Here is a 27,935-nt window from a genome sequence, read left to right on the forward strand (position 1 = left end):
GGGGGGGGGGGTTAAAAAATAAAATCATATTTAAATTACCATCATGTTTTTGTCTTGCTGGTCACTTTACTAGATTTACATGCACAAGAATATGTTACTTTGATTCGTCGGCAATTCTTTCTAGCAATGATCTTTTTCGCCTTGGACATGATCTTTCTCTAGTCTCCATGTTTTTCTCTTGCTGTTTACATTTAAAAAAAATGGTTATTTTTTGTTACTTATGGAAGCATTTTTTTCATGGACTTTTCAGAAAGTTCTGCTTTCTATATAAGCTGTCTTTTCCTCCTGATTATGATTTCATCTTAAATTGTTGAATTTCTTGTGCTGATATCACGTTCTGGATCTGCCGTTTTAAAAGGTCATATTTGTAAGTTAGTAACTGCATAATAAAAAGTTCAATTAAACTCATATCAACGTTTTACACAGACTATTGCCTGATGATCAAAGCACTCAGCCTGTATTGAGTGGATTGTTAGGTGGGTTTTTTTTATGTCCCGTTCACATCTATGAAATTTAAGAACCTGTCGGGGGGGTTGATGGTGGAGGAAAATGGGAGTGCCTGGAGAAAATCCACCAACCTGTGACCAGTACCTGGCGACCGGACCACGTAAACCTCAAACCCGAGGCTAGGTGGTCTGTTGACACACATGCTTTTCAGGGTCGCCAGGGTTTGATTCCTTGATTTGTGGTGAAAAGGTACGGGGATCACTTGCCTGATCACGTGGGTTTTTTCCGGGTACTCCAGTTTGCTCCTACAATAAGACCTCATGCATGCTTACATCTGGGCCAACAAGAAGGATTAATATAAGTTGAAATAACTTGTTTCATAATTGTTGTAATAAATAAAGTTTACAATGTATATAAATCCATGACCCAGTGGTCATGGACTAATGACCGTAGACGGTCAGACGCCTTAACCACTGGGTCACTGCTGCCTCTTATGTTGAGTGGAAAGTGTGTGATTGGAATAATCAGTTAGGTATGAGTGTGTAACTTGTACTGATAATGTTTAAAACAAACAGTAGAGTGTTGTCCCTTGTCTTTGTATGTGATATTTACTCTGAAAGGGTTGGTTGTCAAATAGTAAAGGTTTTATAATTCTATTATATATATATATGAATATCTTACACAGGAATCTCAATAAAGTGTGTTTTCTGATTTTATATTACTCCTATTATGTATACAATAAATTATTGTCCAAATTTTTCTCGCATAAGTACCTGATATATGATAGAACGGTGTTTTAAGATATGTATGTGTTTGTTCATATATTCGGATGCTGATAATCTTTTTTTTTATTTTATTTTTATTTTTAAAACCCTTTCACCCCTAGATAACTTAAGTAGACTCCACCATTCATTTATCTGGATGAATCAATTATAGTCTACAGTGGTGAAAGGGTTAAATAATAATATCAAATTTGAATCTATGTGAAACAAATTATATATACTGTATACGTTTTTTTGCAAAAAGAAGTGTCCAGGTGACAAGAAACAAGTATGTTTTTTCTTGTTTGTTTACTCTAATAAGAGCTGTTATTGTGCACGTCTGATCACCCAGTGCTTCAAAGTATGGGTAACCTGTTGACAGCAGATCATTACCAGAATCTAATTATTTTGTTAATGCAGTTCTTGCGTTTATCCAGCTTGTAAAGATTCAAAGTGATCATCAGTTGATAAATATGAAAATCACAGGAAGATGTGAACTTCAAGATTCTCAGATTTTATTAAATAAAAGATGTTGTAATTTGTTATACGTGTAGATGGAATAGCTTTGAACACCTTAAGAAGGTTCAATATACATTTATATACAAACACTGTATGATTGTAAAGAAGATTGATATGATATGATTAGTTTGTGATCTGTATAGATGATTTCATATAGGAATATATAGGAATAAATATTACATATACATTTAAACATATTTACTTTGTTCTTGGTAATATTTCTTTAAATATATTTATGTAGAAGATGTGCATCAATTGTTTATATATTGGTGAAACCACAGCTTTAATAATCTGTGTGTGACTCCATGCTTACAAAATAAAAGTAAAGCAGAGATTGTGATATATATGTGTTAAGTTTATCCCTTGATTGTAATTATACTCCATCTGTCCTGGCGTCCATCCATAAGCCTGAACAACTTGCCCAGGGCATATCTCCTATGCTATTGTACCTGGTGTAATCAGATTAGGTATATGCAAGTACATCTTGGAATGGTAAAGTACAAAGTACAAGAAGTCATTTCCAAAATTGTCCCGGGCATATTTTCTATACTAATCACCTGGAGTAATCAGATTTTGTATGTAAGAAGTTCTCGGGATGGCAGAGTGCTTAGGTCAAGAATTAGGTTACTGTGACCATTGCTTTGACCTTTGACCTCAGTCGTTGAAAACATTTGTCTGAGGCATATCTCCGTACTATTTCACCTTGTATATCCATAATTAGTATGCAGGTACATCTGTAGATTGCGCTGTGCATTGTACAAGAAGTAGATCAGTGTGACCTATGGTTTGACCATTGACCTTATTGATCAGGATTAACCAGATTTCGTATGCAGGTTACGAAAAGTAGCTTATTTCGATTGTATGATTTGACTCCTTACCTCAGACATGGTTGGTTTTCTTTACTATTTCTCCAGGAGTAACCAGATTTGGTATGTAGATCTACATGTACTCAGATGTACAAAAAATCCATTTCTGTATCAGGATATTCATTTATACTTTCCTCACAATAAAAATAGTGAAAACAGAAACCAGTAATTTTTATTACGAAAAGAAACAAAAATACGCAATTTTCTAACAAATAGAATAACTGAAAAATATTCGATGTTGCACATTTACGAGTTCAAATCTTGGTTGTCTTGAATCCAAACAATTATGTATTACTGATTGTTTTAAATGTCTGATCATATACATGTATCAATGCGAATTATTAAAAACAAATAAGCAACCATTTTACATATTGATCTAGTGAAAATATAAACTACTGATGAAATATATTACTGATTATATAATATGGATAATATAAAAACACCCGACATCCTTGTGGTGGATAATATATGTAATACACAGTAAAACAAGTACACAAGACTGACCGCTATGCTTTCTGTCGTCTTGGTCTTCTTCTGGCGGACCCATAAAGTAGACTAATAGTGGTAATATATACTTCTGTTACATGTATGTTTAAGATTGATAATATATCGGTAATAATATATCCTAAAGTTTATACATACTAGTAACAACACCATTCTGTAAAATGTTTAAAATTATCTTATATTAAACATAATTTTTCAGCGATACACACATTTACAAAAAGGTATTAGTTTGTTCACTCCTAGTAAAAAAGTAATATTCAATTATAGCCTTAGGCTTTGGTCGATACCTGGATTTATTGACCTGAGAAAAGATATATTGACAGAGGACGCAGTCCGAGGTCAATATATCTTTTCTCGGGTCGATAAATCCAAGTATTAACCGAAGTCAAAGGCTACAATTGTTTTATTATTTTCAAAACAGTAATGTTAGCAATCTGAAAAAACACAGCAAAAAGCTATGGAAGCGGGACGATAAGTTCGTTTGGAGACACATCACTATTCTATTTTTAGAAACACCCAGTCCTTCAACAATAATTAATCATGCGCCCCAAGTCAATATCGGTTTTTATCGGCGAACACGTGATTCACTTCTGGCCAATCACTTGTCGGGAATAATATGAAAAAATAATAAACATAAATATCGCCTATTATATGTCTTTGTAAGACAGATGTGATCCTCTTACCAAGGCTCTCTCTTTATATGGTGAAAAAGCAGTTTCTAGCCGAAATTGACAATATTGAGGATTTTAAGCGTTTCTACACCAAGAAGACACACCTATTACATGTATAACGGAAAATGATTTAGGTTATGTATTTATTACCAAAACGAAACTGTAAATTAGTGGTAATATACCAGTGATGCTATAAAATAGTGATAATATATTTTAATGATATAATAGGGCTCATATGAAAACGTAGTGTTACATATACCTCTGATAATGAATACATTATATAATATATATTACTGGTTATAAGACATGTTTAGGACATTTTGTACCAATAACCACGGAATTCTGTATTGTTAATGATTTGCTTGATATCAAACATTATTTAAGAAAGACTACACTTCGAACTGAAATTCACAATATTGAGGATTTCCATTCTGTACAAAGAGACATATTGAACTTACTATTTTAAGCAAATTCTTTCAGACTCCTGATTGCATCATCCTTGGTTAATGTTTTCCACGATTGCGGGATTGTGGCTTTTTTCTTATTATAATACTTGGCAAGTTCTTCGTTATAGGTGCACAAAACCCATGCCCAATATTTGGATGATGAAATTTCTGGACAGGGATGAATATCCCAGTCCTGAAAGTACTTTTGGTAAGCTTTGTAGGGATGATACTCGTCAGTTTTGCCATGCCCAGTACATATTCCTCCACATTTTGCAGAACATAGAAAGCGACGATCAGACTGCACTTGAAAACTACAACTCTCCAATACAAGTATATCTGTGTCTTTCCAATGTCGTCCTGTAACGCCACCTGCTCTATGCTGGATGCACGAATGGTTACTCGTATGTTTATCATTCCATTGGCATGGCTCAGAACAAAAAGGACAGACAGCTTTACAACCCCAGAGTTTGTCCATGGATATTCGGTAAGGGGTTTTATCATTATACCATCTGATTGATGTTTCTGTCTCGCTTTGAAACTTGCCTTTTAGTTCTGAGCGCACCTGTTCAAGTTTTCTTTTGACAGTTGCAATGAAATGGTTTAAATCTGTTATCTTTTGGTTCTCAACTACAACAAATGACTCCATTTGAATCCATACCATACCCTTCTTCATCTCACTTTGTACATTTATCAGCCAATCATGTAAACACGAAGCCGATTTCTTTTCAACACTTTTTTCAATAACTTTGAATGTAGTCTGCAGTTCTGCCGATACCTTATCCATATACATGTTTCCCGAACGTCCAAAACACTTACTATCAATGTATTCTGATAACCATTCGAATGCATAAGTGTAAGGATCATGAATATAACTCATGAACGCTTTTGATTTGTTTATCTTTACAAGATCTTCCATAATACGATTTGTTAATACATACTTTGCTTTCATGAAATCCGTAACTATATGATCATATAGCAAATCTGGAAGAGAGCGTTTAATTTTTTCCTCAACATGATTCCGAATAATTTCACAAAATCTGTCACAAGCAATCAAGGTAGCTGACTTTTCATCAACAACATCATGAAAATGGCGCCAAACGAGCGCTTTATGATTGCTCAATTTAGCTTTCATACTATATTTTTTCCTGTATTCTGCATCAAGTCTTTCTAACAACGGGAGAGCGTATCGAAACACATGTACACAAAGTGTTACTGTGTAAGGTTCGAGAAGTGTAAAGGTCTTGCTTTTATCATGGTTGTGTTGATTTATATGTCGCATAATACGTTTAGGGATTTCTTTCATTTCCGTCGCATCAAATTTCCACTCCCTTTTTTTATGATCTCTGAATATCACATCTATGTCTTTGAGTATTATATTGGTGAAGTCGATAGCTTCATAATATATCTTAGATTTTGCACCGGATCGCAAAACGTTCTTTATGCGTTTTAAAATTGTTGTTTTTACGCTGATGTAATTGTCATCAAACCCAAAGTGGTTCAGGCTGTTTTCTAAGGTTGTGAATGATGGATGGCGACCAATAGGATGTTTGTTCATCTCGGTTACGACAACATCCCGATGCTTGTTGAACGTTGCAAATATAATTGATTTCAATACCACTTTGACTTCAATAGAGTGTTCTTCTTGAACATAGATTTTCCTCATCCATTTATCCCACATTTCATTTAAACCTGCCTCCATATCTAGGGGAGAAGGTCGCTTACCTTTCATATGTTCAGCTAGGGTTGATGCCTGGTCGTAAATTTCGTTTTGTAAGGTTGTAAGAGAGGTATTCATTTCGTAATCAACTCTACAGTGTGATTCAATATCCGTTAGCTGTCTTTTGAGCTTACCCAGGCAATCTTCAGCAAACAAGTCCCATGCCAAAAGTTTGCTGTGTTTCCATTTTGCAATTTCATCTTTTTTGTCACCCTTTTCAAAACGATTCTTCAAATTTCCCTTCAGTTCCGATTGTTTTTTTTGGAAATCATCGGGATATTTATTGTGTATATGGCCTGTATATTGATCTATTCCACGACCTTTGACTATGTCCGTTTCACAATCATCAGTACACTGTTTCATTTCGATTTCGGCACTGTTTGTAAGATGTTTTGCATATTTCTCTAATTTCCAGATTAAATCCTGGTAAATGATTTCCAGTGCATTGTATGCTCTTATTTCTAAACTATTTCTAAAACTGAAAACAAAATCATTTGCTAATATACCGTTCCATAAGTCTTTTATGTGAACAAAACTATCGGAAATTGTCAGATAAGAATCCTTGTTTTGAGTCAGTGTTTCAAATATAAAAGATTTTACTTGCCGGACATTCCTACTGTATCCAGGATTAGCAGGGGCCATCGGTGGATCCCCTTTCCACAAATCTGAAAAGTACCATACATGGTGATTGCTATCAAATTTGATTACGTCTTTGAAACATTTTATGTCACTGATGTTTTCTTCCTCTGCCGCCTCCAGTGTCATTCTATCTAATGTTTCGGCAAGTTTTTTTCTTGCATGTATCATAGAATCTTTAGCTCCAACATCAGAAACATTTTGATGTATGAAAATGCATGACTGGCGCAATTGTAGACTTTGGTTTGCCATTTTTAATCGAAGGAATGCATGGACGCAAATCTGTAAAATGTCTTTTACTTCGCTGGTATTTTCGCCCTTTATATTAACAATGGTTATGTCTGCCATTCCTAAAACTAAGGTTGCTAGTTCGTTATCATGCTGATATTTCTGATCACCCAGTTCTGGTGCCCGTAATCCTTCTGTGTCGACTACAAGCACATAGTCGAATTTAAACTTTTGTTTTCGTACAGGAAAAAGTTGTACATAAATACCACGGGTACATCGACCTGCACTTACTGAAAATGTCAGACCGAACATCGCGTTAAGTAATGTTGATTTACCTGAACTTTGAAGTCCAAGAATAGACAATGTGAGTAACCTTTTGTCACCTAGCATATGTTGAAGTTCTGCAAAGACTCGTTCTACCCATTTCAGTGGAACATTTGCTACATCACCATCCATCAACTCAAACGGGTAGCCTAGTTTAATTGACCTTGCTACTGCTTTGGCTAAGTTCGTACACAACTCCTGGTCATTTGCCATCAGGCTCGCCTCGTAAATTTGACCCAATTCACGGAAAATATGTTCGATACCAAACGACGCTTCGCTGAGATGCTGTTCAGCTTTACTGACTTCCTGTTGGGCTCGAACTTTATCAGCTTCTGCTTTGGATTGACATGCATTCCATGCGGCTGCATAACGTTCGCGATAGTTTGGCATTTCCCTTCTAGATTTTTCATCTAACTCAAATTTTAACGAGTCTAAAAAAGAAACCAAACTGTCACCATCCAGTGTTAAAAGTATTGATATGAAGTCTGTAATAAATGGTTTTCCAGTCTTGAAACTATCCCATTGTTTTGTTTGTTGTAATATCATTTTCTGCTCCAACTTTGCTTTTTCTTGAAAATCAGAACTTGGCTTGCGATATGATTTCATAACATCAGTATATATTTGCCAATTTTCTTTTTGTAATGGTGTATATTTCACCTTGATTTCTGGAAGAGGACAATCTTTTACCTGGTTAAAAATGTTATTTGCTGCTTTTCTCCCGTTCTTGTATTTGGGCATATCCTCATCTACAGCTATACCCATCGTTCTCGCTTGCTCACACATTTCCTGTATAGTTTTAGCAGAACTCATGCCATTAAGCAATGGTCCAATTTTATTTACAATAGCTTCTTTAACTTCTGATAAACCGATGTTTTTACCTTGTTCGGATCCTGAAATAAACTCGGCGTTAAAACCATCTGGACTTGAGTCCATGTAATATTGTTTATACTTCCTTATAAAATATTTTGACACTTCTCCTGTAAGAAGAAACAACACATTGAAATGAGCACGTTTAAAGTAATCCAAATCTTTTTTGTTTTTCATTGTCTCTTTGTCAGTGACTATTATCATGACATGCGATACACTTTTCAAATATTCTGTTTGCTCTGCATTGTTTAACGCATCGCCTCTTAGATTTAGAAATACTGTAACTCGTTGCAAATTCCTAGGTTGCTTTGGAGAAGGTAAAAACCAGGAAGCCTCAACAAGTCCGACACTTGCTTGTTTCTCACTCGAACCCAATATGCAATCGTAATTGAAGAATGCATTGTGAGCTGTGTCATACAAAAGTTCATTTGCAAGTTTTGATTTCGATATTTGTGGACGTCCTAATCTTATAAATGACACAATATTTTGTTTACAGTTTACTATGCTTGTATCTGTTTTTCCATCGTGAACCGTTATTGACCGAAGAGGCCACATCGAAAACATTAAAATGGTTTCCTGGTGTTTGTGCTTTTTGACTGGAAAAAATATTGGTATCGCCAGATGACATGCAAACATTTTTAAACATACTTTTTGTTTCAATGTAGGATGTAAGCAAATAAAGATCGATAAGAAAATATCTACCGGGCTACGCCGATCTAAATTTGATATTGATTTTTCTTGGATGTCTTCATAATTGTCTAACATTGAAAGAAAATCCTCATTTGGTATGGAAGAGTTATTTTCTTTACACTTAACTGACGGATCGTCTCTTAATCTCTTCATATTGTTTAAGCATATGCTTAAATCGTTTTCTCTACTAGTAAAATCAAGCATGATTAATTTATGTAGAATTAACCTTGGGATATCTGCTAGTGTATCTGCCTCGTCTTTTTCACAGTCGGATATAGCCATCACACTTGCGTAAGTCAGCGGATCTGGAAAGTAGCGTCTTAAATCTAATTCATCAATCAGTCTGGCTTGATGATCTGAAACAAATAATAGAAAGACGAAAAATATAGCTCATTTGTTTATATTTGTTATGTTCATTGGATTATTTTTTTAAACGTGAATTAAATTTGTTGTGGGCTCACAATCCTTCCTCAAATTAACACACAAGGAGTACATGTACAGGTAATATTTTTCGTCATTTGTGTTATTTAATGCGGTGTCTGTTCATAAAGATTCTGTTTTCAATTGTCACTTTTCAAACAAAATAATCAACACCATTTCAACAAACCGTTTAAAAAAATGTCATAATTTTACATCGTTCTCTGTACTTGATAACCAAACTACTTCCACAATTTCACATTTGGAGGAAAAGCAACTTTTCTACACTGAAATGAGCACAGATTAAATGCCTTAAGCGCGATCAAATGATCATTTATATCAATTTTGATAAATGTTTTGAGTTTAACCAGAATATGACGTAAGTTGTCACAACTATGAATAGATGAAATAGTAACAAGTGGTCAAAGGTAATTTAAGACGCATACCTGATTTTAGTGGCATGTCTTTTGTGCAAACAAGCTAGAAACCAAATTTCCTTATTTTTTGTTATAAATTTGACCATTTGAGGATTTTAAGAAATAAGATCCTCATGATTTACAAATGTGTCAAGGTTATTTTTTTCATGAACCTCGTAACGCTTTCAAACAAGTTTCAGTCAAGATATCATGACTCCAATCACTTGCTTCTTCAGAGTGTTAAAACGAATGTGACCCTTTGAATACATGTCATCGTTATTTCTTTTCTCTAACATTGTTCCACTCCATACAATTAAACAACAGACCACCGATTGTGGTTCTAGACTCTTTGGTTCTTATGAAGAAAAATGTATTTACATATCTGACCATAATGACCTAGACTATATGTCAACATCATATTCTTTAAAGGCTCTAGTAAACACATTGGAAGTTTGGAGGCTGGTAAAGTGTTAAAACAAATTTGACCACTGTAACCTTGAAAATAACTAAGCTCATGCTGGTGATCTTGAATACAGATTATAGTTATTTTTTTCAACAGTTTGTATTGCTAAATGCTAGCACGTTTCTGGTAAAATATCGTTCCCGTTCTTCGTAAAAAGACAGTTGAATATTTGAAAAAACAAATATTGCGAAATATGTTGCAGTACGCCCCTATTGCCCCCCTTTTTTAATGAAAAAAATCTTTTTTGTCCTGTTTAGGCCTATACAATACCCCAGATCTCATCCTTAGGCAAATCTGTTCCCCGTCACATAGGAAAAATGCATAAAAATGCGGTTAAAATGTGTTCAGTGGTTATTTAGAGTAGTGACCCTACTCTATCTAAATTAGCACGGAAGAAGTCGGAAAGAAATTAAGAAATGTCTCGGCCAATCAGAGGACACGAAGTATATATATTTAATTCTAGCTAAAAAATAACAGCACTATGTCACTGATACGTGTTAAAATATTCTGATAGAATTTGAAAATGTCTCCAAATCTTAATTTCCTCTATTTAGCACCTGTCCACTCACAGAGAAAGATATCATTTTGTACTTAGTGTAAATGGTCCTACTGCATCAGTTATAATCGCGAGGAAGAGTTCCACTCAAAGTTTTGTTTTGTATGAAAGATGAAGCAACTCAAAAAAAAGATTTATTTTCTGACATATAGTAACTTTCCCTTTCAAGTATTTCATGGGCCTTGAGACCCATACATCTGTACATTGAACACTTTTTTTTTTATCATTTACAGTAAAATTTCCAAGATGGCAAAGTTGATAAAGTGTTGGTTTTGTAATTTAAATGCCCCGAGTTCAACTCCTGCTGAATTTATATTTATCATTTAGTTCTATTTTGTAATCGGTAAAGTGCATGGCAACATTTGTTTTTTATGGAACACTTCTTTTGAAAATGACTTAAACGCACAGTTCACAATGGTGACAATGATACTATCGTTTCACTTGATGGTACCCTTTACCGTAATAATAATCATCATTTTCAAAGTTCGGACACTGAGTTACATGTACCATGTTTCAGTTTTATACGAAATAAAACTCTCTTGGCCAAGAAATGCTTCATAGGAAAAACTCGTTCAACTATACTTAGTTTCTGCATTTATTATCTCGAATACCCGTGTTGAGATCCGTTCCTTTACGCCTTAGAGAGTCACACCCATCATTTTTTACCGTAATATCGCCATTGGATGCTTCAAATTACGTTCAAATTGTCTTTCATTCGTACTTAATAACTATTATTTTGAATATAAGTCCTATTCGTCCACCATGGATACCAAACCCTTCAGTTATACATTAAATCTGATTGACCGAATGTTGTTTCCTATGAAAGTAGATAAGAAAATGAAAGCCATTTCGTCTTTTACACCGGAACCCCAACCCTTTTATATACTGCATGTTCAACAGCTTTATACTAAAAATAAAAAAAAGAAACATGACACAATGTTTATGTATAAATATAAATTAAATATGTTGTAATTACCTTCGGAAAGCTGTGAAAAAGTAGACAAAAACGGCGAAGACTGTGTCACCTGTCAAATAGAATAAAATACGTCAGCATATAAATAACTGATTTAAATAGAAGCAATCTCATGTCTCTAGATGTATTCTTAGTATGGGTTTATTGCACAATGGCGCTTCGAAATTTTGTCTCCCCCCAATCTTATGCGGTTCTAGTAATTGCTTTTCGCAAAACAATATAACATTACCACAATGTATAACGCTATTTGATATTCTGATTTAAATTGCCAACAGTCTTATTCATGAACTATTCTTTAGATGTATCATTAGACTTAATGCCGAAAGGTATTCGCCATTGTTCTGAGTACTGTTTAAAAATAGAAAATAAAAATATATCATGTCATAAATATATAGAGGATATTTAATGGTTGACCGTTGACTACCACCATATCTATTTCACGAGTATGACAGAATCTCGATATATTTTTATGAGTGCGAAGCACAAGTGAAAATATCGTTACGTTTTTTTTAAATCATCACGTGGCAAATATTGCTGCATCGAAAAGCGCGGGAAATAGTATTATATTATTTGACAGCAAGTTATAATGACGTCACGCTTGACAACAACGTAGAGTGCCTTGCTGAATGAGTAACCCAACGCAAGTTTGATGCCATATTCTTGTTAGATTTCCAACTAATATGAAATCAATTGTGTAGTTATGTAAATATCATACTGTTTGTTGGAATTATTCAGCTCCCGCTTCATCTGATCAGAAAACTGAATACTTTTGCTGTGAATAGAAAGTACCGTTCTGTTGGGACAATATAATTTTATTCTATTTTCTCATGTGAAGATATAACATTTAATATATTTTCGTCATTTGTTTTATAAATGCAAATTTTCTAAATTCATATTTAGCTGTATAATTCAGATGTAATTATGATTATCGTTCTTTGTCCTGAATTCTGTATAATGTACAGTAACTGTTAAGTGTTTTAAAAGTCAATGGAGTCAATTAAATATTTGTCAAAGAGACATCCGTGTTATATTAATGCGCGATTTAGTTCCGATTGTATTTCATCAATCTTTAAAAAAAAATATGATGGGTGAACATATATCTAATATTTATATATAGCATAATACTTTAAGTGTTAATGGTGATCAATACCTGCAAACGACCAAACGCGCCAAATATACAGTACCAAAAACATCCTACTCTTTTATTGTACTTGGGTAAATATAAGAAATGATAATGTAAACTTATTTGAATGTTTTAAAATATGTACAACACAAACTTTTTTTTCAGTATATGCGACGTTTGTTTAACTATATAAACATGACCTCCTAATACTTGTCTTGAACAATTTTAGGAATAGCTAGATTCTTTGAATTCTACACTACTCTACATTACGAAAACTAATGAACAACGCTCTTTTTTTTCATTTAAAACACACTTGTAAATGGTTGGCTTCCTGCATCTACAAAGTTTTCAGATGAGTGCTGCATTTTATCGTATTTCTAATTATTAGTAATGATTTATGATCTATTGAAGTTTTATTGAAATATTTCATAAGTAACAGAAACACTTACCTGATGTAAACTTGATGGGGTGTTCTGCCCGTCTTCATCTGCAAATACAAATTTCGAATGTTATATCTACACTTCTTCCTACACCTTAACATATGCAAATAGGCAATTAACTTATGCGTTGAAACGTCTTCATTTTAGTATAATTATATTCAAACTTTGCCTTTACGGCCAAAACGCTAATAAAGTGCAGTAAACTGCTTATTTTGTAGGTCTTTCTGCATCGACAAATAATGTTTTTTACGTTATGTAGGCCTTTGTATTAACCATTCGCTTTCACTTTATTCTGCATGTTTTAAAATATATTGACTGTGGTTAAATGACCACATGATGCTGAAAACAGTATGCAGTTGTTTCCTGCCTTATCAGTCAACAGTCAAAACTATTTCCCGATGAGTTGAGACCAATCATATTAACTATATTTCGAGAACGCTGATTGAAAAGTTCGTCTTGTGGGTCCCAACTCCGAGGGAAATTACTTTGATTGGTTACTGATAAGGCAAGACCAATAAATCACTAAGAGTACGACACAAACATTTAGCATCAGTACTTAACTCACATAACTGCAACAACGCTTCGTCGTTAATGTCTTGAAATATTTTCATTATTTATTCCTAGCGAATGTGGCGGCAGACGATCATCCTACGTTCAAAGTCATCAGAATATTTGAAAATTATATGTGTTCGATTGTATCACACGAGACCAGTCGAACAGTCGAAGGGTAGCAAACATCAGTTTGAGTAAAAACAATAAGAACCGCTTATTATAGAGTCATGTAACACTTAACTTCGTTTTACTTTATGCATAACAAAAATTAATAAAATATGTGTGTTTTTCAATTCATATTTCTAGTAACTGCTTTTGCATTTAGACGTCAGCGTACTACACTACACTGTAGTTAAAATAAAGATATGTGGAATCAATATCACTTTATTTTTTACGAAAAAACAACTGTAAGCTCTAGAAAGTTGACCACTTGATTGCAAATTTTGGCAAAGCTGTGATACATTGTTTTTTTGTCAAATAAAACTGTAGTTAGTTTAACAAATTACAATGTGTAATTGTATAAGTGGCGAATTGTTGTTTAGAAACACTTTCAGCAAATAGTCTAGCGTGAAAAACTTGACATTAGGTATTTGTGCCCGTTTGGAAAAAAGGTACTAATGAAAATGAATATCGTATTATCCCCTTGCATCGAATATCTAAACAGATTATAAATAATCTCAAAGTCGTAACAAACCTGATTGATTGACGGATTCCTCTGCAGTATCTCCTGTATCACCTGTACTTGTTATTACATTGCCTTCAGTCGGATTGTTGGTCATGTCATTAGCTGGTAATGATTGGTCTTGTTCTGAAATATTAAGTGTTTTAAAAGACGTCATTGCTGAAACAGGAAAATCACAAATCAACGTGAGCAATGCACGAATGTCTCACAAACGCAATCTAGTGCATCACAAATGTAATTTATCACTGTAAATAACAATAATTACTTTTTTAAATTAGTGTTGTATATTTTCTACATCAAAAAGCATCCAAAATATATAATATTTTTTGGGGAGAAATCGACTAATGATAGCATACCGAATTTATTGACGGCTACCTGTGCACGAGATCCTGGAGTCTGTTGCGATTGTTCTGAAACATGAACAGTATTCATTGACGTCATTATTTAACTCCTTTTCATGAGGTAAACCATCTGTAAATATATACTAGAGAGAGTCTCTCTCACAAGAACAATGGTCTAACAAATTCATATATCAGTTACTATTGAAAATGAATGATGTATTTTGTCGTGAATCAAAACACAAGCAGGTAAGAAATACCCGTTCAACAACTATATTGTAATAATTACATACCGGATCCGTTGATGGATTCCTCTCCAGTAGATCTTGTATTACTGGTGTTTGGTTTCCCATTATCATCCTCCGGGGTTACAGTTGTCACATTGGCTGGAATCTGTTGTTTTTGTTCTGAGATAAAAACCGTCTTAATTAACTCAATTGATGAACTCCAGTATTGAATATTTAACCATAAAGTGCTGTAGCATTTTCTGCCGAAAGAAAAATCCATTCAGATCACAATAACATGTATTTGCAAATAACTAATATTACAGGTGTATACCTGACTGATTGACGGATTCCTATACAGTATATCCTGTATCACCAGTACTTGTTATCACATTGCCTTCAGTCGGATTGTTGGTCATGTCATAAGCTGGTAATGATGTGTCTTGGTCTGAAATATTAAGTGTTTTAAAAGACGTCAGTGTTGACCTCTCTTCTAAACTGGGAAATCATGAATGAACATGTGCAATGTACATCAAAAATGTAATTCATCAATGTGAAAAACATATTGTTGATCATTGAAAATGACTTGTTAATTTATTAACATCAAAATGCATTCAAAATATGTATTCATTTTTTGGGAGGAAATCAACTTATGATAGCCTACTGGGTTTATTGATGGCTCCCTCTGCAATAGATTCTGGAATCTGTTGCGTTTTTTCTGAAATATATTCCGTATTAACTACCTTTCGAATACATTTTTTTAAAAAGAAGGAATTCTTTTCAGAAAGTGTTTTCCCAAGATTTGAGACTTGTGAAAACCATGGTTACCACATTAGAAAGACACACAAAAGAAAACAAAAAAATACATTATTTTTAACCCAAATTTTTACCCCCGCAGATATTTGTTTTTCTTAAAACCCGTCTTAGATTCAATGTCACCTACTCGGTAACAGAAAAACTCACAAATTAGCATAGGTCATTCCGTTGGATTTTTGACAATATCCACACATGTGCTGAGTACAAAAATTAGACAACATGAAAAGCTAGCTTTTGTTGTGCAGACACAGATTTGTAAATTGCCAAACATATAGTCTCAAACCAAATTTATTTCTTTTCTTGAATATCCCAATTTGAGTGCTGATTGTTGTTTTAATTTTAATACATGTGATATAACAGGGTTAGCCATAATACAAATAATCATTCATGGCCACCGTACGCTACTGTACACTGCTACCAGTGCATTATAACAGGTTACTGTTGAAAATGAATGATGTATTTTTTGTGAATCAAAAACACAAGAAACGGGTTAGAAACATGCTTTTAAAACAATTATATTATTATGATTACATACCGGATTTGTTGATAGATTCCTCTCCAGTAGATCTTGTATTACCGCTGTTTTGTTTCCCATTATCATCCTCCGGAGTTACAACGGTCAAAATTGCTGGAATCTGTTGTTTTTGTCCTGAAATATAAACCGTCTTTATTAACTTAATTGTTGAACTCCAGTCTATATCTGTATTAAATATATTGCCATAAAAAAGTGCTGTTGCATTTTCTGCCGAATGAAAAAATCCATTCAGAACACAATAACATGTATTTGCAAATAACTAATATTACCGATTTATACCTGATTGATTGACGGATTCCTCTACAGTATATCCTGTATCACCAGTACTTGTTATCACATTGCCTTCAGTCTGATTGTTGGTCATTTCATAAGCTGGTACTGATTGGTCTTGTTCTGAAATATTTAGCGTTTAAAAAACTGTCATTGTTGACATCTCATTTAAACTGGAAAATCATGAATAAGCATGTGCAATGTGCTTCAAAAATGTAATTCATCAATGTGAAAAACATATTGTTGATCATTGAAAATGACTTGTTAATTTATTAACATCAAAATGCGTTCAAAATATGAATTCATTTTCTGGGAGGAAATCAACTTATGATAGCCTACTGGGTTTATTGACGGCTCCCTCTGCAATAGATTCTGGAATCTGTTGCGGTTTTTTTTCTGAAATATATTCCGTATTATATATAATTAATTGACGTCAATATCAAACTCCTGTTTATGTGGTATATCATCTGTAAATATACACCAGAGAGGGTACAGTTTTTTAAAAGAAAGATTTTTTTCAGAAAGTGTTTTCCCAAGATTTGAGACTTGTGAAAACCATGGTTACCACATTAGAAAAAAAAAGCATAACCACTGTGGAAGAAGAGTAGAGTAGTCCTAAAAATAAAGGGCATGTCTCAGATAAAGATAGATAGTGGATTCATCCTGCACAACACACCTACATATATATATTTATTAACTACGTTTCGAATACATTTTTTGAAACGAAGGAATTTTTTTCAGAAAGTGTTTTTTCAAGATTTGAGACTTGTGAAAACTTAACCCCCACATAAAAGAAACACAAAAAAAAGCAAAAAAATACATTATTTTTAACCCAAAATTTTAACCCCGCAGATATTTGTTTTTTTCTTAAAACCCGTCTTAGATTCAATGTCACCTACTCGGTAACAGAAAAACTCACAATTTAGCGTAGGTCATTCCGTTGGATTTTTCAAAATATTCACACATGTGCTGAGTACAAAAATTAGATTACATGAAAAGCTGGCTTTTGTTGTGCAGACACAGATTTGTCAATTGCCAAAAATGTAGTCTCAAACCAAATTCATTTCTTTTCTTGAATATCCCAATTTTAGTGCTGATTGTTGTTTTAATTTTAATACATGTGATATAACAGGGTTAGCCATTATACAAATAATCATTCATGGCCACCGTACGCTACTGTACACTGCTACCAGTGCATTATAACAGGTTACTGTTGAAAATGAATGATGTATTTTTTGTGAATCAAAAACACAAGAAACGGGTTAGAAACATGCTTTTAAAGCAATTATATTATATTGATTACATACCGGATTTGTTGATAGATTCCTCTCCAGTAGATCTTGTATTACCGGTGTTTGGTTTCCCATTATCATCCTCCGGGGTTACAACGGTCACATTTGCTGGAATCTGTTGTTTTTGTTCTGAAATATAAACCGTCTTTATAAACTCAATTGTTGAACTCCAGTCTATATTTGTATTAAATATATAACCATAAAAAAAGTGCTGTAGCATTTTATGTCGAATGAAAAAACCATTCAGAACACAATAACATGTATTTGCAAATAACTAATAATACAGATATATACCTGATTGATTGACGTCACCAGTACTTGTTATCACATTGCCTTCAGTCGGATTGTTGGTCATGTCATTAGCTGGTAATGTTTGCTTTTATTGACCGCCCTTCTTAACTTGTTAACTTAAATTGTTGATTATTTAAAATGATTTGTTAATCTCTCTACATCAAAATACATTCAAAAAATGTTATGGGGGAGCGGGGTCAAAGATAACATTAACGGATTAATTGACGGCTTCCTCCGCAATAACATACAACGGTGACGGTGTCTTTCAAAAGAGCAATGATCGATCAAATAAATAAATTTCATGATAATTGATAACTGTGCATTATAACAATTTACTTTCGAACATTATTTATATTTTTTTTGTTGTGAATAAAAACACAAAGACAGGTTAGAATTATTTTTTTTAAATTTTGGAATGTGTAATATGTTTCAAGACTTATCATATTCATTCCCCCATCTTTTCCTCCATATTGTATCATCATTTAATGTGAGATTAAATGAAGTGCTTTTCATTTGCCGGCCCGATGTATAAACAATCTGTTATTATTGTCAACTCTAGCTCCAGCTATTTTTTTCATGTTTTGACAGATCTTCAAAGAAATTTACAATTGGTTTCGTAGTTGGACCCTTTATCTACCCTATTAGACAGAGATTTCTCTTACCATGGACAGGTTTATCCACACTCATACCGGTGTGAGATATCCTTGTCTCACCCTAGGGTTGAGACGGGGGGATTTCTTCTATTCATAACAATGGTATAACGTCACGTCAACGATACAATGACGTCACGTCAACAATCCATTAACGTCATGTTAACCCTGATTTTAGCCTTTAACGTTAACATTAAACTACATAATGATAGAACAGAGTAAAAGAAAAAGAATCATTCACTCCCTTCAGGCAGAGATAGGGGAATCGCAACACCAAGATGGTGAGTGGTTCTATTAATCCACACTTCCGATCAGCGTAAAATATCTTTGTTCTTACCCTAGGGTGAAGATGAGGGGATTCCCCTTTCATGACAGTTACATGACGTCTCGTCAACAATGCAGTCTCAGAAAGTCTGGAAGCTTGTCTGACAGATGTCGGTATCTGGATGAACGCCAACATGCTTAAACTTAATCAGGAAAAGACGGAACTAATCGTCTTTTTTCCCAGAGTGTCAGCAAACAGTGGCTCTCCAGCTCAAGGTTGGTGCCAGAACTATTGAGACTGTTCCAGCTGTTAAAAACCTAGGGGTATACTTTGACAGTTCTCTGAACATGGAGAAACAAGTGAACGCGATTTCCAAATCCTGTTACTACCAGATCAGGAACATCGGCTGTATTCGGCAGTTTCTAACTGCAGATGCATGCAAGATTTTGGTGCATTCACTTGTTACCTCTCGGTTGGATTATGGTAACGCCCTGCTCTGTGGTATATCTGACAAACTAACTAGTCGTCTGCAGAGGGTTCAGAACACTGCAGCACGGCTAGTTACTCGTACTCGAAAGAGAGAGCACATCACACCTGCGCTTTATTCGTTGCACTGGTTACCTGTACGATACAGGTCGCAGTACAAAATTCTGGTATACACATACAAGGCACTGAATGGAACAGCTCCTCAGTACCTACAGGAACTTGTTACCCTGTATCAGCCGTCAAGATCACTGCGGTCGGAGTCAGAATCTTTGTTGTGTGTCCCAAAATCTCGTACTGTGACCTACGGAAACAGATGCTTTGGGAGGGTTTCGGCTACGTTGTGGAATAGCTTACCATCTGCTATTAGGAAGTCGAATACCCTGGCCAAGTTCAAGAGGGACATAAAAACTCACCTCTTCACGTCTGCATTTTAGAATCTTTGCAAAGACGTCATGTAAATACCACCCTTTTATTTGTTCAATTATGTGCACATTGCTTGTTAAATGTATGAAAGTGATTGCAAGCCTTTGTTGTTTGTTTTCACAATTATAACCATTACTATTATCCATATGTTGTAAAGCGCCTTAGAGTAATTTTACAAATTATATAGGGCGCTATATAAATGCTGTATATTATTATTATTATTATTATTGACGTCACGACAAAAATGTATACAAAAGCTGATCACGGAATATAACTCCGAATTGCTGGAAATTATGAAATCACCATTTGATTTTCATGTAACTACCACTTGCATTTGATGTTGGAATAGCATAATCATTCCTCACTTTAGGAGCAAGACCGAAACTGTTCAACCCCCGGGGTAAAACTTCTAAAAATCTGTACCCCAGCAATGCATTTGAGGACCTAACCCCTTTGGTTGAGATTTTTCTGTCTTACCCTACCGTTGAGAAAAATAATGTTTAACACTAGACTTGCTGTTATTGAGCATGCTAGATTGTCTACCAAAATGACAAAATGATACAAAGTAACGGAGATATCAGGCATTCTTATCGTACTGACATCGTTTCATCAAAGTACTTTGGTATAAATCAATTAGTTTGAATAAATACTGTAGTTTAGCATTTATCAACATCATGTTTACCCAGCTACAGAATTTTAGATAACAGTTGAACTATTTTAGACATTTTACAACCCAAACCAATTATGATCTATCGAATGCTTTTTGTTGATCGAAAAATATTATTGCACCTTACTGCCTTGTCACTATGGTCTATCATATCTAAATATGAGTCTATTAACGATATGAGAAAAAGATGTAAATTGTTACAAAATTAATAATAGCATACGAGTTTTGTTGACAGATTCGTCTGTAGCAGATCTTATACCGCCAGTGTCTGTATTTGTTGTCCTATCGTTGTTTTTCGTTACCATTTCGTCATCTGCGTTGTGTCCTTTACGAGGAGGGTCACCCTACATCATCCCTCCTTTACCTTTTACAACGATATGTATATTGTCGTCGTTTGCCATGTCTGGCTGCCATTGGTTGTTGACGGTTTTTCCGTTGTGCGATATCAGTATCGTACCATCAGACGGTAGACTTTCTTTATTGCTCAGTCCGACCTTGGTGCTCTCAAGGACATTATTGTTATCAACCTCAATACTAAAAAAGACGCCTTGAATGGTCACAAACGTGAACTGAAGCAGATGATCGCGTGTGAATCGAATCTACTAGTTTTTGATTGATGCTTTCTGTTTCAATGTTTGATTCCGACTTTAGTATTTATAATGATCACGACCTTAGGCGTACATACCCGTGCATAATGGTTTGCGACAATCCTACTTGTTGTCACTAATTACGTCCTTAAATGTTATTGATCTACATTCAGCAGTCATATTTGATAGCATAGAGGATACATTTGACATTTGGCCTCAAACAGACCTTGAACGTAAATGTTTGGAACTTGATGTTGTTTTCGATATACTGCCTTGTCACTTAACATACATCACTTAATTACATTAAGTTATTTTCATTAAGTCTAGAGTTTGCCTCTGACATTAAATTTGACGTTTTACCTTAATATGAAGTAGACCATACGTGCATGTATTCTTGAGGGGTATACGAAACATTGCTTTGCTATGTTTCATATATCTCTAAAATGTCATTGAGCTTGTATTTTCAGTAAACAGAGTGTGATGGACTAGATAGATATTTTAAAGATGGAAAACTAGCAACTATATGTCCCCGCTCCCCATCTCACCATCACATTTGGTTTCGGGGATCATAAAATGGATGCTTTCAGCACTTGATATAACAACCGAAATTTACCATTGAAAATTCAAATTTGACAAACAATTCATTCCAATTATAATTAAGTTAGTCATATTTGACATCAAACTTCTTACGATTTTGTCCACATTGGTATAACACTTATGAACACCAAAAAAGACGTCACATAGGATATAATTAGTAAACGATGCCCGTAAAATTGATGGATGATGCTCCGAAGACTTTTTAAACAAAGTATACAATGTGTTATCTCAATATCATCTGAAGTAAGTATTTGACTCACAGCATGTCCATCTCACATACATCCCTGATATTGCATTGAGCTATCTTAAACAAGTCAGTAGTTATGATAATAAATTTGACCTTAGTATTCAATACGACCACGACCTTAGTCGTACAGACCCGTAAATTATGCTTCACGAAACACCCAATCGTCACCCTTGTTAAGCCATAAACTTTTTTTGATATACGTTATGCAGTATGATTTGATGGCACGGAGGATAAATTTGACATTTCGCTTCAATAAAACATTGACCTTGAATATATGGAACTTGACGTGGTTTTCGATTGACTGTCTTGCCGATGTTCATATACATTAATACATTTGATTAAGTTCTCTTTAGTGTTTTAAATAGTTTGACCCTGACAATGCATTTGACGTTTGACATTAAAATAAAGTAGACCTTATGGGCACGTATTTTTGAAAGGTATACTGCTTTATTGTTTTGAATATATCCCTAAAATGACTTTGAGCTTTTATATTCAGCTAACAAAGTGTGGTGGCATTGGCATATAATTTGAAGGCACAAAGTGACGGAAACACTAGCAACTATATGCCTTCTCGTCCCCTCTCCCAGCAACATTCTTTTTGTAAAAAAGAGTTAATGGCATAGTAGGAAACGCAAAAAGAATTACATGATCGGTCAAATTCACCAATTCAGTATATATATGTATGATTTTAGGTGATTTTATTTTTGGTTTTGACCATTTTCAGAACACATCTATATATTTTTCCCAATGGTGCTACATTGTATCAGATATGTATGAATGTTTGCAGAATTAAAATTAAAAGTAGTATTTCTTTTACATTATTGAAATAAGATTTCCTAAACTTATTCTTTTAAGTCAGAAAAGTGACTCCAGCTACCCCTTGCCCTAATTTTTTTAAATGAACAGAATACTAATTTTGCATCATTATTTTTGCAGATTTAACGCATGATATAAAAAATACTGCTATTAAACTATTATTGTATTTAATGTATCGCAAAACAGGTTTCTCCCTCTTAAACAGTCGCAAAAATGTGGGGTCTGTATTTTTATTATTTTTTGTCCCATTATTATTTGTGTTATATTTACCTTTTTCGTGGTCAAAAATCAAAATTACTTCAGTTTCACTAAATTTGAAAAAAATACCAATAATATAAAATTTCCACTGCATTGCATCTTCATGATATTGATAGAATGAAGTTGTACAGCAAAAAATAAACTTGCTACAATTAAAAATGACGACACAATGACGAGTTAAATGATCAATCTAGTGTCATAAATGGTAGTTTTGGTCTTCAGTGAAACGCGAGAAATACACATTTACTAAATGGCCACCGAATCGGTCATTGGTCATTTTACAAAAGAACTTATAAACAACAGGCATATATATATTTTTTTAACACATTTTACAATGCTTTTAAAATTGATCATAATTTGTTACATATTACAAATTACAAAAACTCGCTACACGAGATCAAATATAGAAAGAAGTATTACGCACTTGTCTCAGTTTCAACCCAAATGTGACGAACAGTTTTTAACAGAAAGAAACATTTCTATTTTGATAATTTTAGATATCGAACTTGGATCTGGCATATATCATCATTCATTTGAACAGACCATCAAAGTTGCTACTTTTTACAATATGCAATAAAACAAGGGGGACGAGTGACACAGTGGATAACTTGCTCGCCTTTCATCAAGGCGATTTGGGTTCGATTCCCGGATCGGATGTAAAAGGGTAAAGGGTCACCTGCCCGAAAAGTTTAAATGTCGAATGTCGAGCACATCAACATTCAAAATCTTAATTGAATGCCGTATGTCCTTAACCAAAGCCGTAATATAACTAACTAAATCCCATCTGCCACCCCGCAACCCCCTCCTCCCCTTCCCGCCATCTTTATTGTTTTCTTTATGAAAGGTCTGCATGTCGAATGTCGTATTACGAACCACTCAACCGTCAAAATGTTAACGCTGACTGCCGTATGTCGTGCCACGCGATATTCTAATTCCTGAACTATATCCCTTATGTGCCTCCTCCACCACTCCTCTCAATTACGTAAAACATCTCTAAGTTACTTAATGAGAAAAAAATTAACGTCGAATGCCGTGTGTTGAGCAGCGCGACATTCGAATTCATGAGCCACAGTTCTACCATTTCTTACTCCTCCCCCCGCCCCCATCACACACTGTTATTGTCCTTAATGGAATGTTTGAATGTCGAAAGTTGTAGGCGATCCACTGACATGTATGACGTGCACGCAACGTTCTTATTTCTGAGTCATAGACATTATATGTGTTGAATATGTATTTATTACTATATATAATGCATTCCCCTCTGTTTTATGTTTCATAGTTAATAACAAAGCTCAGATCTGCAATTACTGCACTATATAATCACGTTTGTGTATTATAATTTTATGTATTAAGTTAATTTGGTCGTTGTACATGAGGCAGTGATTGCTATTGGTCTCCCACTAACAAATAAAGTTTTAGGTGATGAAGTGAGGGTAGTCAAGCCTATCTATACTAGGGAATTTTTTATGATTATGTTTAAATAGCAATACCTTTTCACTTACAAGTAACAAAACGTTAGAGAATCTTGCGTGTTTATAACACAGGACAGGGCACAGTACCCTGCTATTCTTTCGTAGAGGTTACATTGATCAAATTATATAATGTATGATATTGATATCATCATAATTACCTTCCGAATGTTGTAAGAAAGTTGAGACCAATGAGGACGAATTTACCTCCTATAAAATAGAATTTAAAACGTTCTCAAAAACAGACAAACGATAATTTGAATAATTTCAAAAGCAAACTGGTCGTTTTCTTGCCATTTTAATGTGATATAACTTATGCTTTGCACACCAATATCACATTACCACATAGTGTACATCGTAGAAACTAGTATTCCTGAGCTGAGTACTAGACTTTCAACAGCATAATCTAACTATGCCAAAATGCCGTACTTAAAGGCATTTTGCCTTATTGGTAACTGTTTAAGCAAACGCACCACAGCATTATATCAATAAGATCAAATACAAAGGGCGCGGGGGTTCACATAGACATACCCCTACAACCAGTCCCATTGTGCGCTTCTCTCCTCACAATTGTGCGATTTGGTACAAAATGGTTGTTCAATATTATGGAAGGAAAAACTCCTGAAGGCTCGTATGGAATAAGTAAAGTGTATTTATAAATTTCTCACTATATAATTTAAGATTATATTCTATTTCACAATGCGTGTTACAAAGTATCAATAATACTAATCAAGAAAACTCGTATTAAATAAGGTACGTTGTATAAATGCATTTTTCGTTACAATGACTGAGATTAAGTTTAATTTTACAATGCGTGTTTGACAGTATCACAGTGACCGTTAGACTGTCAAGAATGGATTTGGCTTCCAGGTTACAGAACAGGTATATATATTTTGATGAGTGACCGGTATTTTACCTTGTCTATGGCGCGTGCCTGACACAGAGAGCTGATATATGACACCGTGTGACCACTATGAAAACATAACTGAACGTATGTGTTAGTTGCATTTGATTTGGTCTATAGCTCCCCTTCACCTATATTTTTTCACCTCGACGAGTTAATAGTTCACACATGGCGCGCACATCGTGCACACATCGTGCGCACACCGTGAAACCTTGTGCGATCCCACAAATGAATTAAAATTGAGCCAAAAGCATATACATTATGGATTAAAATCGCTGTTCATAAGCATTCGCTTGTGCTTTTTATGTTTAAAGCAGAAACTATCGTAAACATTATAAATAATTACCTGTACTACTGCAACAGTATGTTCTTTTTTTGGCCGAACTTCAGCTGAAAACACATTTCCACACAATTCAATATTTTAGAATTCGGAAAAAGATTCATCAGTTTGGAATAAATAATAAAGGCTAAGTTTAGTTTTAACACAAACAGATGTTGACAATTTAATTTTTCGAGTTTTTGTCAAGCAAATAGTGCAAATAATCGATGTCTCGACTCTAAAACTCTGAAAACAACTCACTAAGCCACAATATGCCGAATCAGTAAAATCAGCTGTCAAAAATCATAGAGACATTTTGCCCATTTGCGTTCTTATACTGCAGGCACCTCATCATTCAAAATCTTAATTGAATGCCGTATGTCGAGACGTACGAAATTCAAGTTCCTTGACCAAAGCCCTAATATTACTATAATATAACATGTTACCCTTCCGCCCCTTTGATGATGTTAAAATGAGGTCAAAAAGATGACCCCACTGGTGGCCAATGCATCTGTGTTAATCGAATCCCCTTCCTTCTTTACCCAGATGGATTATTTTACATATGATAAACATATTAGCCTATATTAGCATATTTATGCTTATGTTAATTATTTCATTAACTAACACAATTTACCCTTTGATTGTGACGACATACCCGTCTGATTAACTGCTTTAGAACGATCTTTTTCCATGTTTCGGACAGGAGTTTGTTTTTGCTCTTTTTCAATTGTGGCTTGAAGATACTCAGGTGGCAGGTTTGTGGAAGCCCTTATCGGAACGGTTGTAGGTGGTGTTGGCATGCTTCGTAAACGTATTTGGTTTAATAAGGTTGCTGCTAGTCTGTCATAATCCGAAGCTGACTTCTCCCTCAAGGGTAAATTGGCAAATGCAAACTGACTGGAAACTGCTGTAGGTTTGTTCTGGTCTATTGCAGAAACAGGAATAACCTATGATAAAAACAGATGAAAAATGGAGTCTTTAAAATAATACTCTTAAGATTGGCCCTAATCCCTAATATTTTCATGAAAAAATGCAATGAAGACAGATTAGTATTTTAGGACACGATATGATGTTATCATAAGTCAATAATGTCCGTGATTTCACAGATGCATTATACAGACATAGCGTTCACCGATAAAATATGCTATTGACTGTATTCTCTTTGATGCTTTTTATATATATTATTGATATGTTAGGTATTGACAGTCGCACACAAAATGCCATCAAACCCCTCCCCCACAGATAATTTCAAAGCGGCGCTATTAAACCTCAACTGAAATAAAAGAGGAACCTTGCAACGCTAACGTCGAGCGACAGAATATATATTTGGTTTTGGTACCAATTATCGAATGACGAAACAGTTTCTGTTGTCGTTAAACACCACTACGTCAGTGCTCTGTGAGTATTGACCATGCTGCTGGAAGTTTGTTCGTGTGTTCACGGTTGAATTTTACAACGGAGTTTTTCTTTGTTGAAACAATTCTTGCAATGACAAACACAAAATGTATTCTATTCAATGACGACAGTGAGATTAAACATCACAAAAACAGTCACTTACAACTGGACGGATAGCGGATACAAGAACTTTACTCAGGCACATATGTGGAGTCCCATTCTCAGGGAAAAGAACAAACCATTCGTGATTTGCAAGAGGAGGAAAATGTTATTGATGCCATCCCCATTATTCCGTCAGTGCCCCTCTTGAATATCACATCCTCTTTCCACCACAAAGGTTCTGTATGTCTCCAGTATAATGACACATGTGATACTATTCCGAAACAAGTGCGACATTCTCTAATGGTAAATCACAGGCTTTGGTGCCCGTGTGACGCACGCATTTGTCCTGAACACATCATCGGAAACTATTTGCACCCAGATACGGAAGTTGCTATGGTAGATAGAGCATCCTTTCAAACGGAGCTTGATAACGCTATTGGGTCATAACTGATCTTCTTGAGATCATAGATTACATATCTAGAGATGTCAATTCTCCAAAACTACAATTAAAAACATTGTCGGATTAAGGTTGCCATGCATGGACAGAATGGACTCTAAAGCAGTTTTTGGAAATACATGACATGTGCAAACCCGACATCCTTTCAGCTTTTACTGATGGTATGTGCTCCTAAAACTTGCTCCTTTTTTTGGGCAAAATTAAAAACTGATCTGTCTTGGAACCAATT

At 34.6% G+C, this 27,935-nt stretch overlaps 1 protein-coding gene and 1 long non-coding RNA gene across 2 annotated transcripts in view; both read right to left on the bottom strand.

Annotated features, from left to right (window-relative positions):
• Window positions 1-1,054: 1,054 nt before the first annotated feature.
• Window positions 1,055-3,424, bottom strand: LOC110462866. Its single transcript, XR_002464324.1, has 2 exons — window positions 3,098-3,424; window positions 1,055-2,853 (listed from the first exon to the last, which is right to left on the bottom strand). It is a non-coding gene; the product is annotated as an uncharacterized LOC110462866 (long non-coding RNA).
• Window positions 3,425-3,660: 236 nt separating this feature from the next.
• LOC110462864 (interferon-induced very large GTPase 1-like) overlaps window positions 3,661-27,935 on the bottom strand; it is a 31,094-nt gene continuing 6,819 nt past the window's right edge. The window contains exons 8-19 of the mRNA XM_021517091.1: window positions 26,408-26,699; window positions 24,691-24,739; window positions 20,920-21,089; window positions 17,789-17,902; window positions 16,491-16,604; window positions 16,212-16,325; window positions 14,930-15,043; window positions 14,655-14,708; window positions 14,311-14,424; window positions 13,074-13,111; window positions 11,505-11,553; window positions 3,661-9,032 (exon numbers count right to left, since the gene is read on the bottom strand). Of these exons, the coding sequence (XP_021372766.1) occupies window positions 4,231-9,032; window positions 11,505-11,553; window positions 13,074-13,111; window positions 14,311-14,424; window positions 14,655-14,708; window positions 14,930-15,043; window positions 16,212-16,325; window positions 16,491-16,604; window positions 17,789-17,902; window positions 20,920-21,089; window positions 24,691-24,739; window positions 26,408-26,699 (6,024 nt within the window). The 3' untranslated portion in view covers window positions 3,661-4,230. The remainder of the gene's footprint in view (window positions 9,033-11,504; window positions 11,554-13,073; window positions 13,112-14,310; window positions 14,425-14,654; window positions 14,709-14,929; window positions 15,044-16,211; window positions 16,326-16,490; window positions 16,605-17,788; window positions 17,903-20,919; window positions 21,090-24,690; window positions 24,740-26,407; window positions 26,700-27,935) is intronic.

This window comes from Mizuhopecten yessoensis, unplaced genomic scaffold (genome assembly GCF_002113885.1).
Source record: "Mizuhopecten yessoensis strain PY_sf001 unplaced genomic scaffold, ASM211388v2 scaffold10839, whole genome shotgun sequence".
Lineage (NCBI taxonomy): Eukaryota > Metazoa > Mollusca > Bivalvia > Pectinida > Pectinidae > Mizuhopecten > Mizuhopecten yessoensis.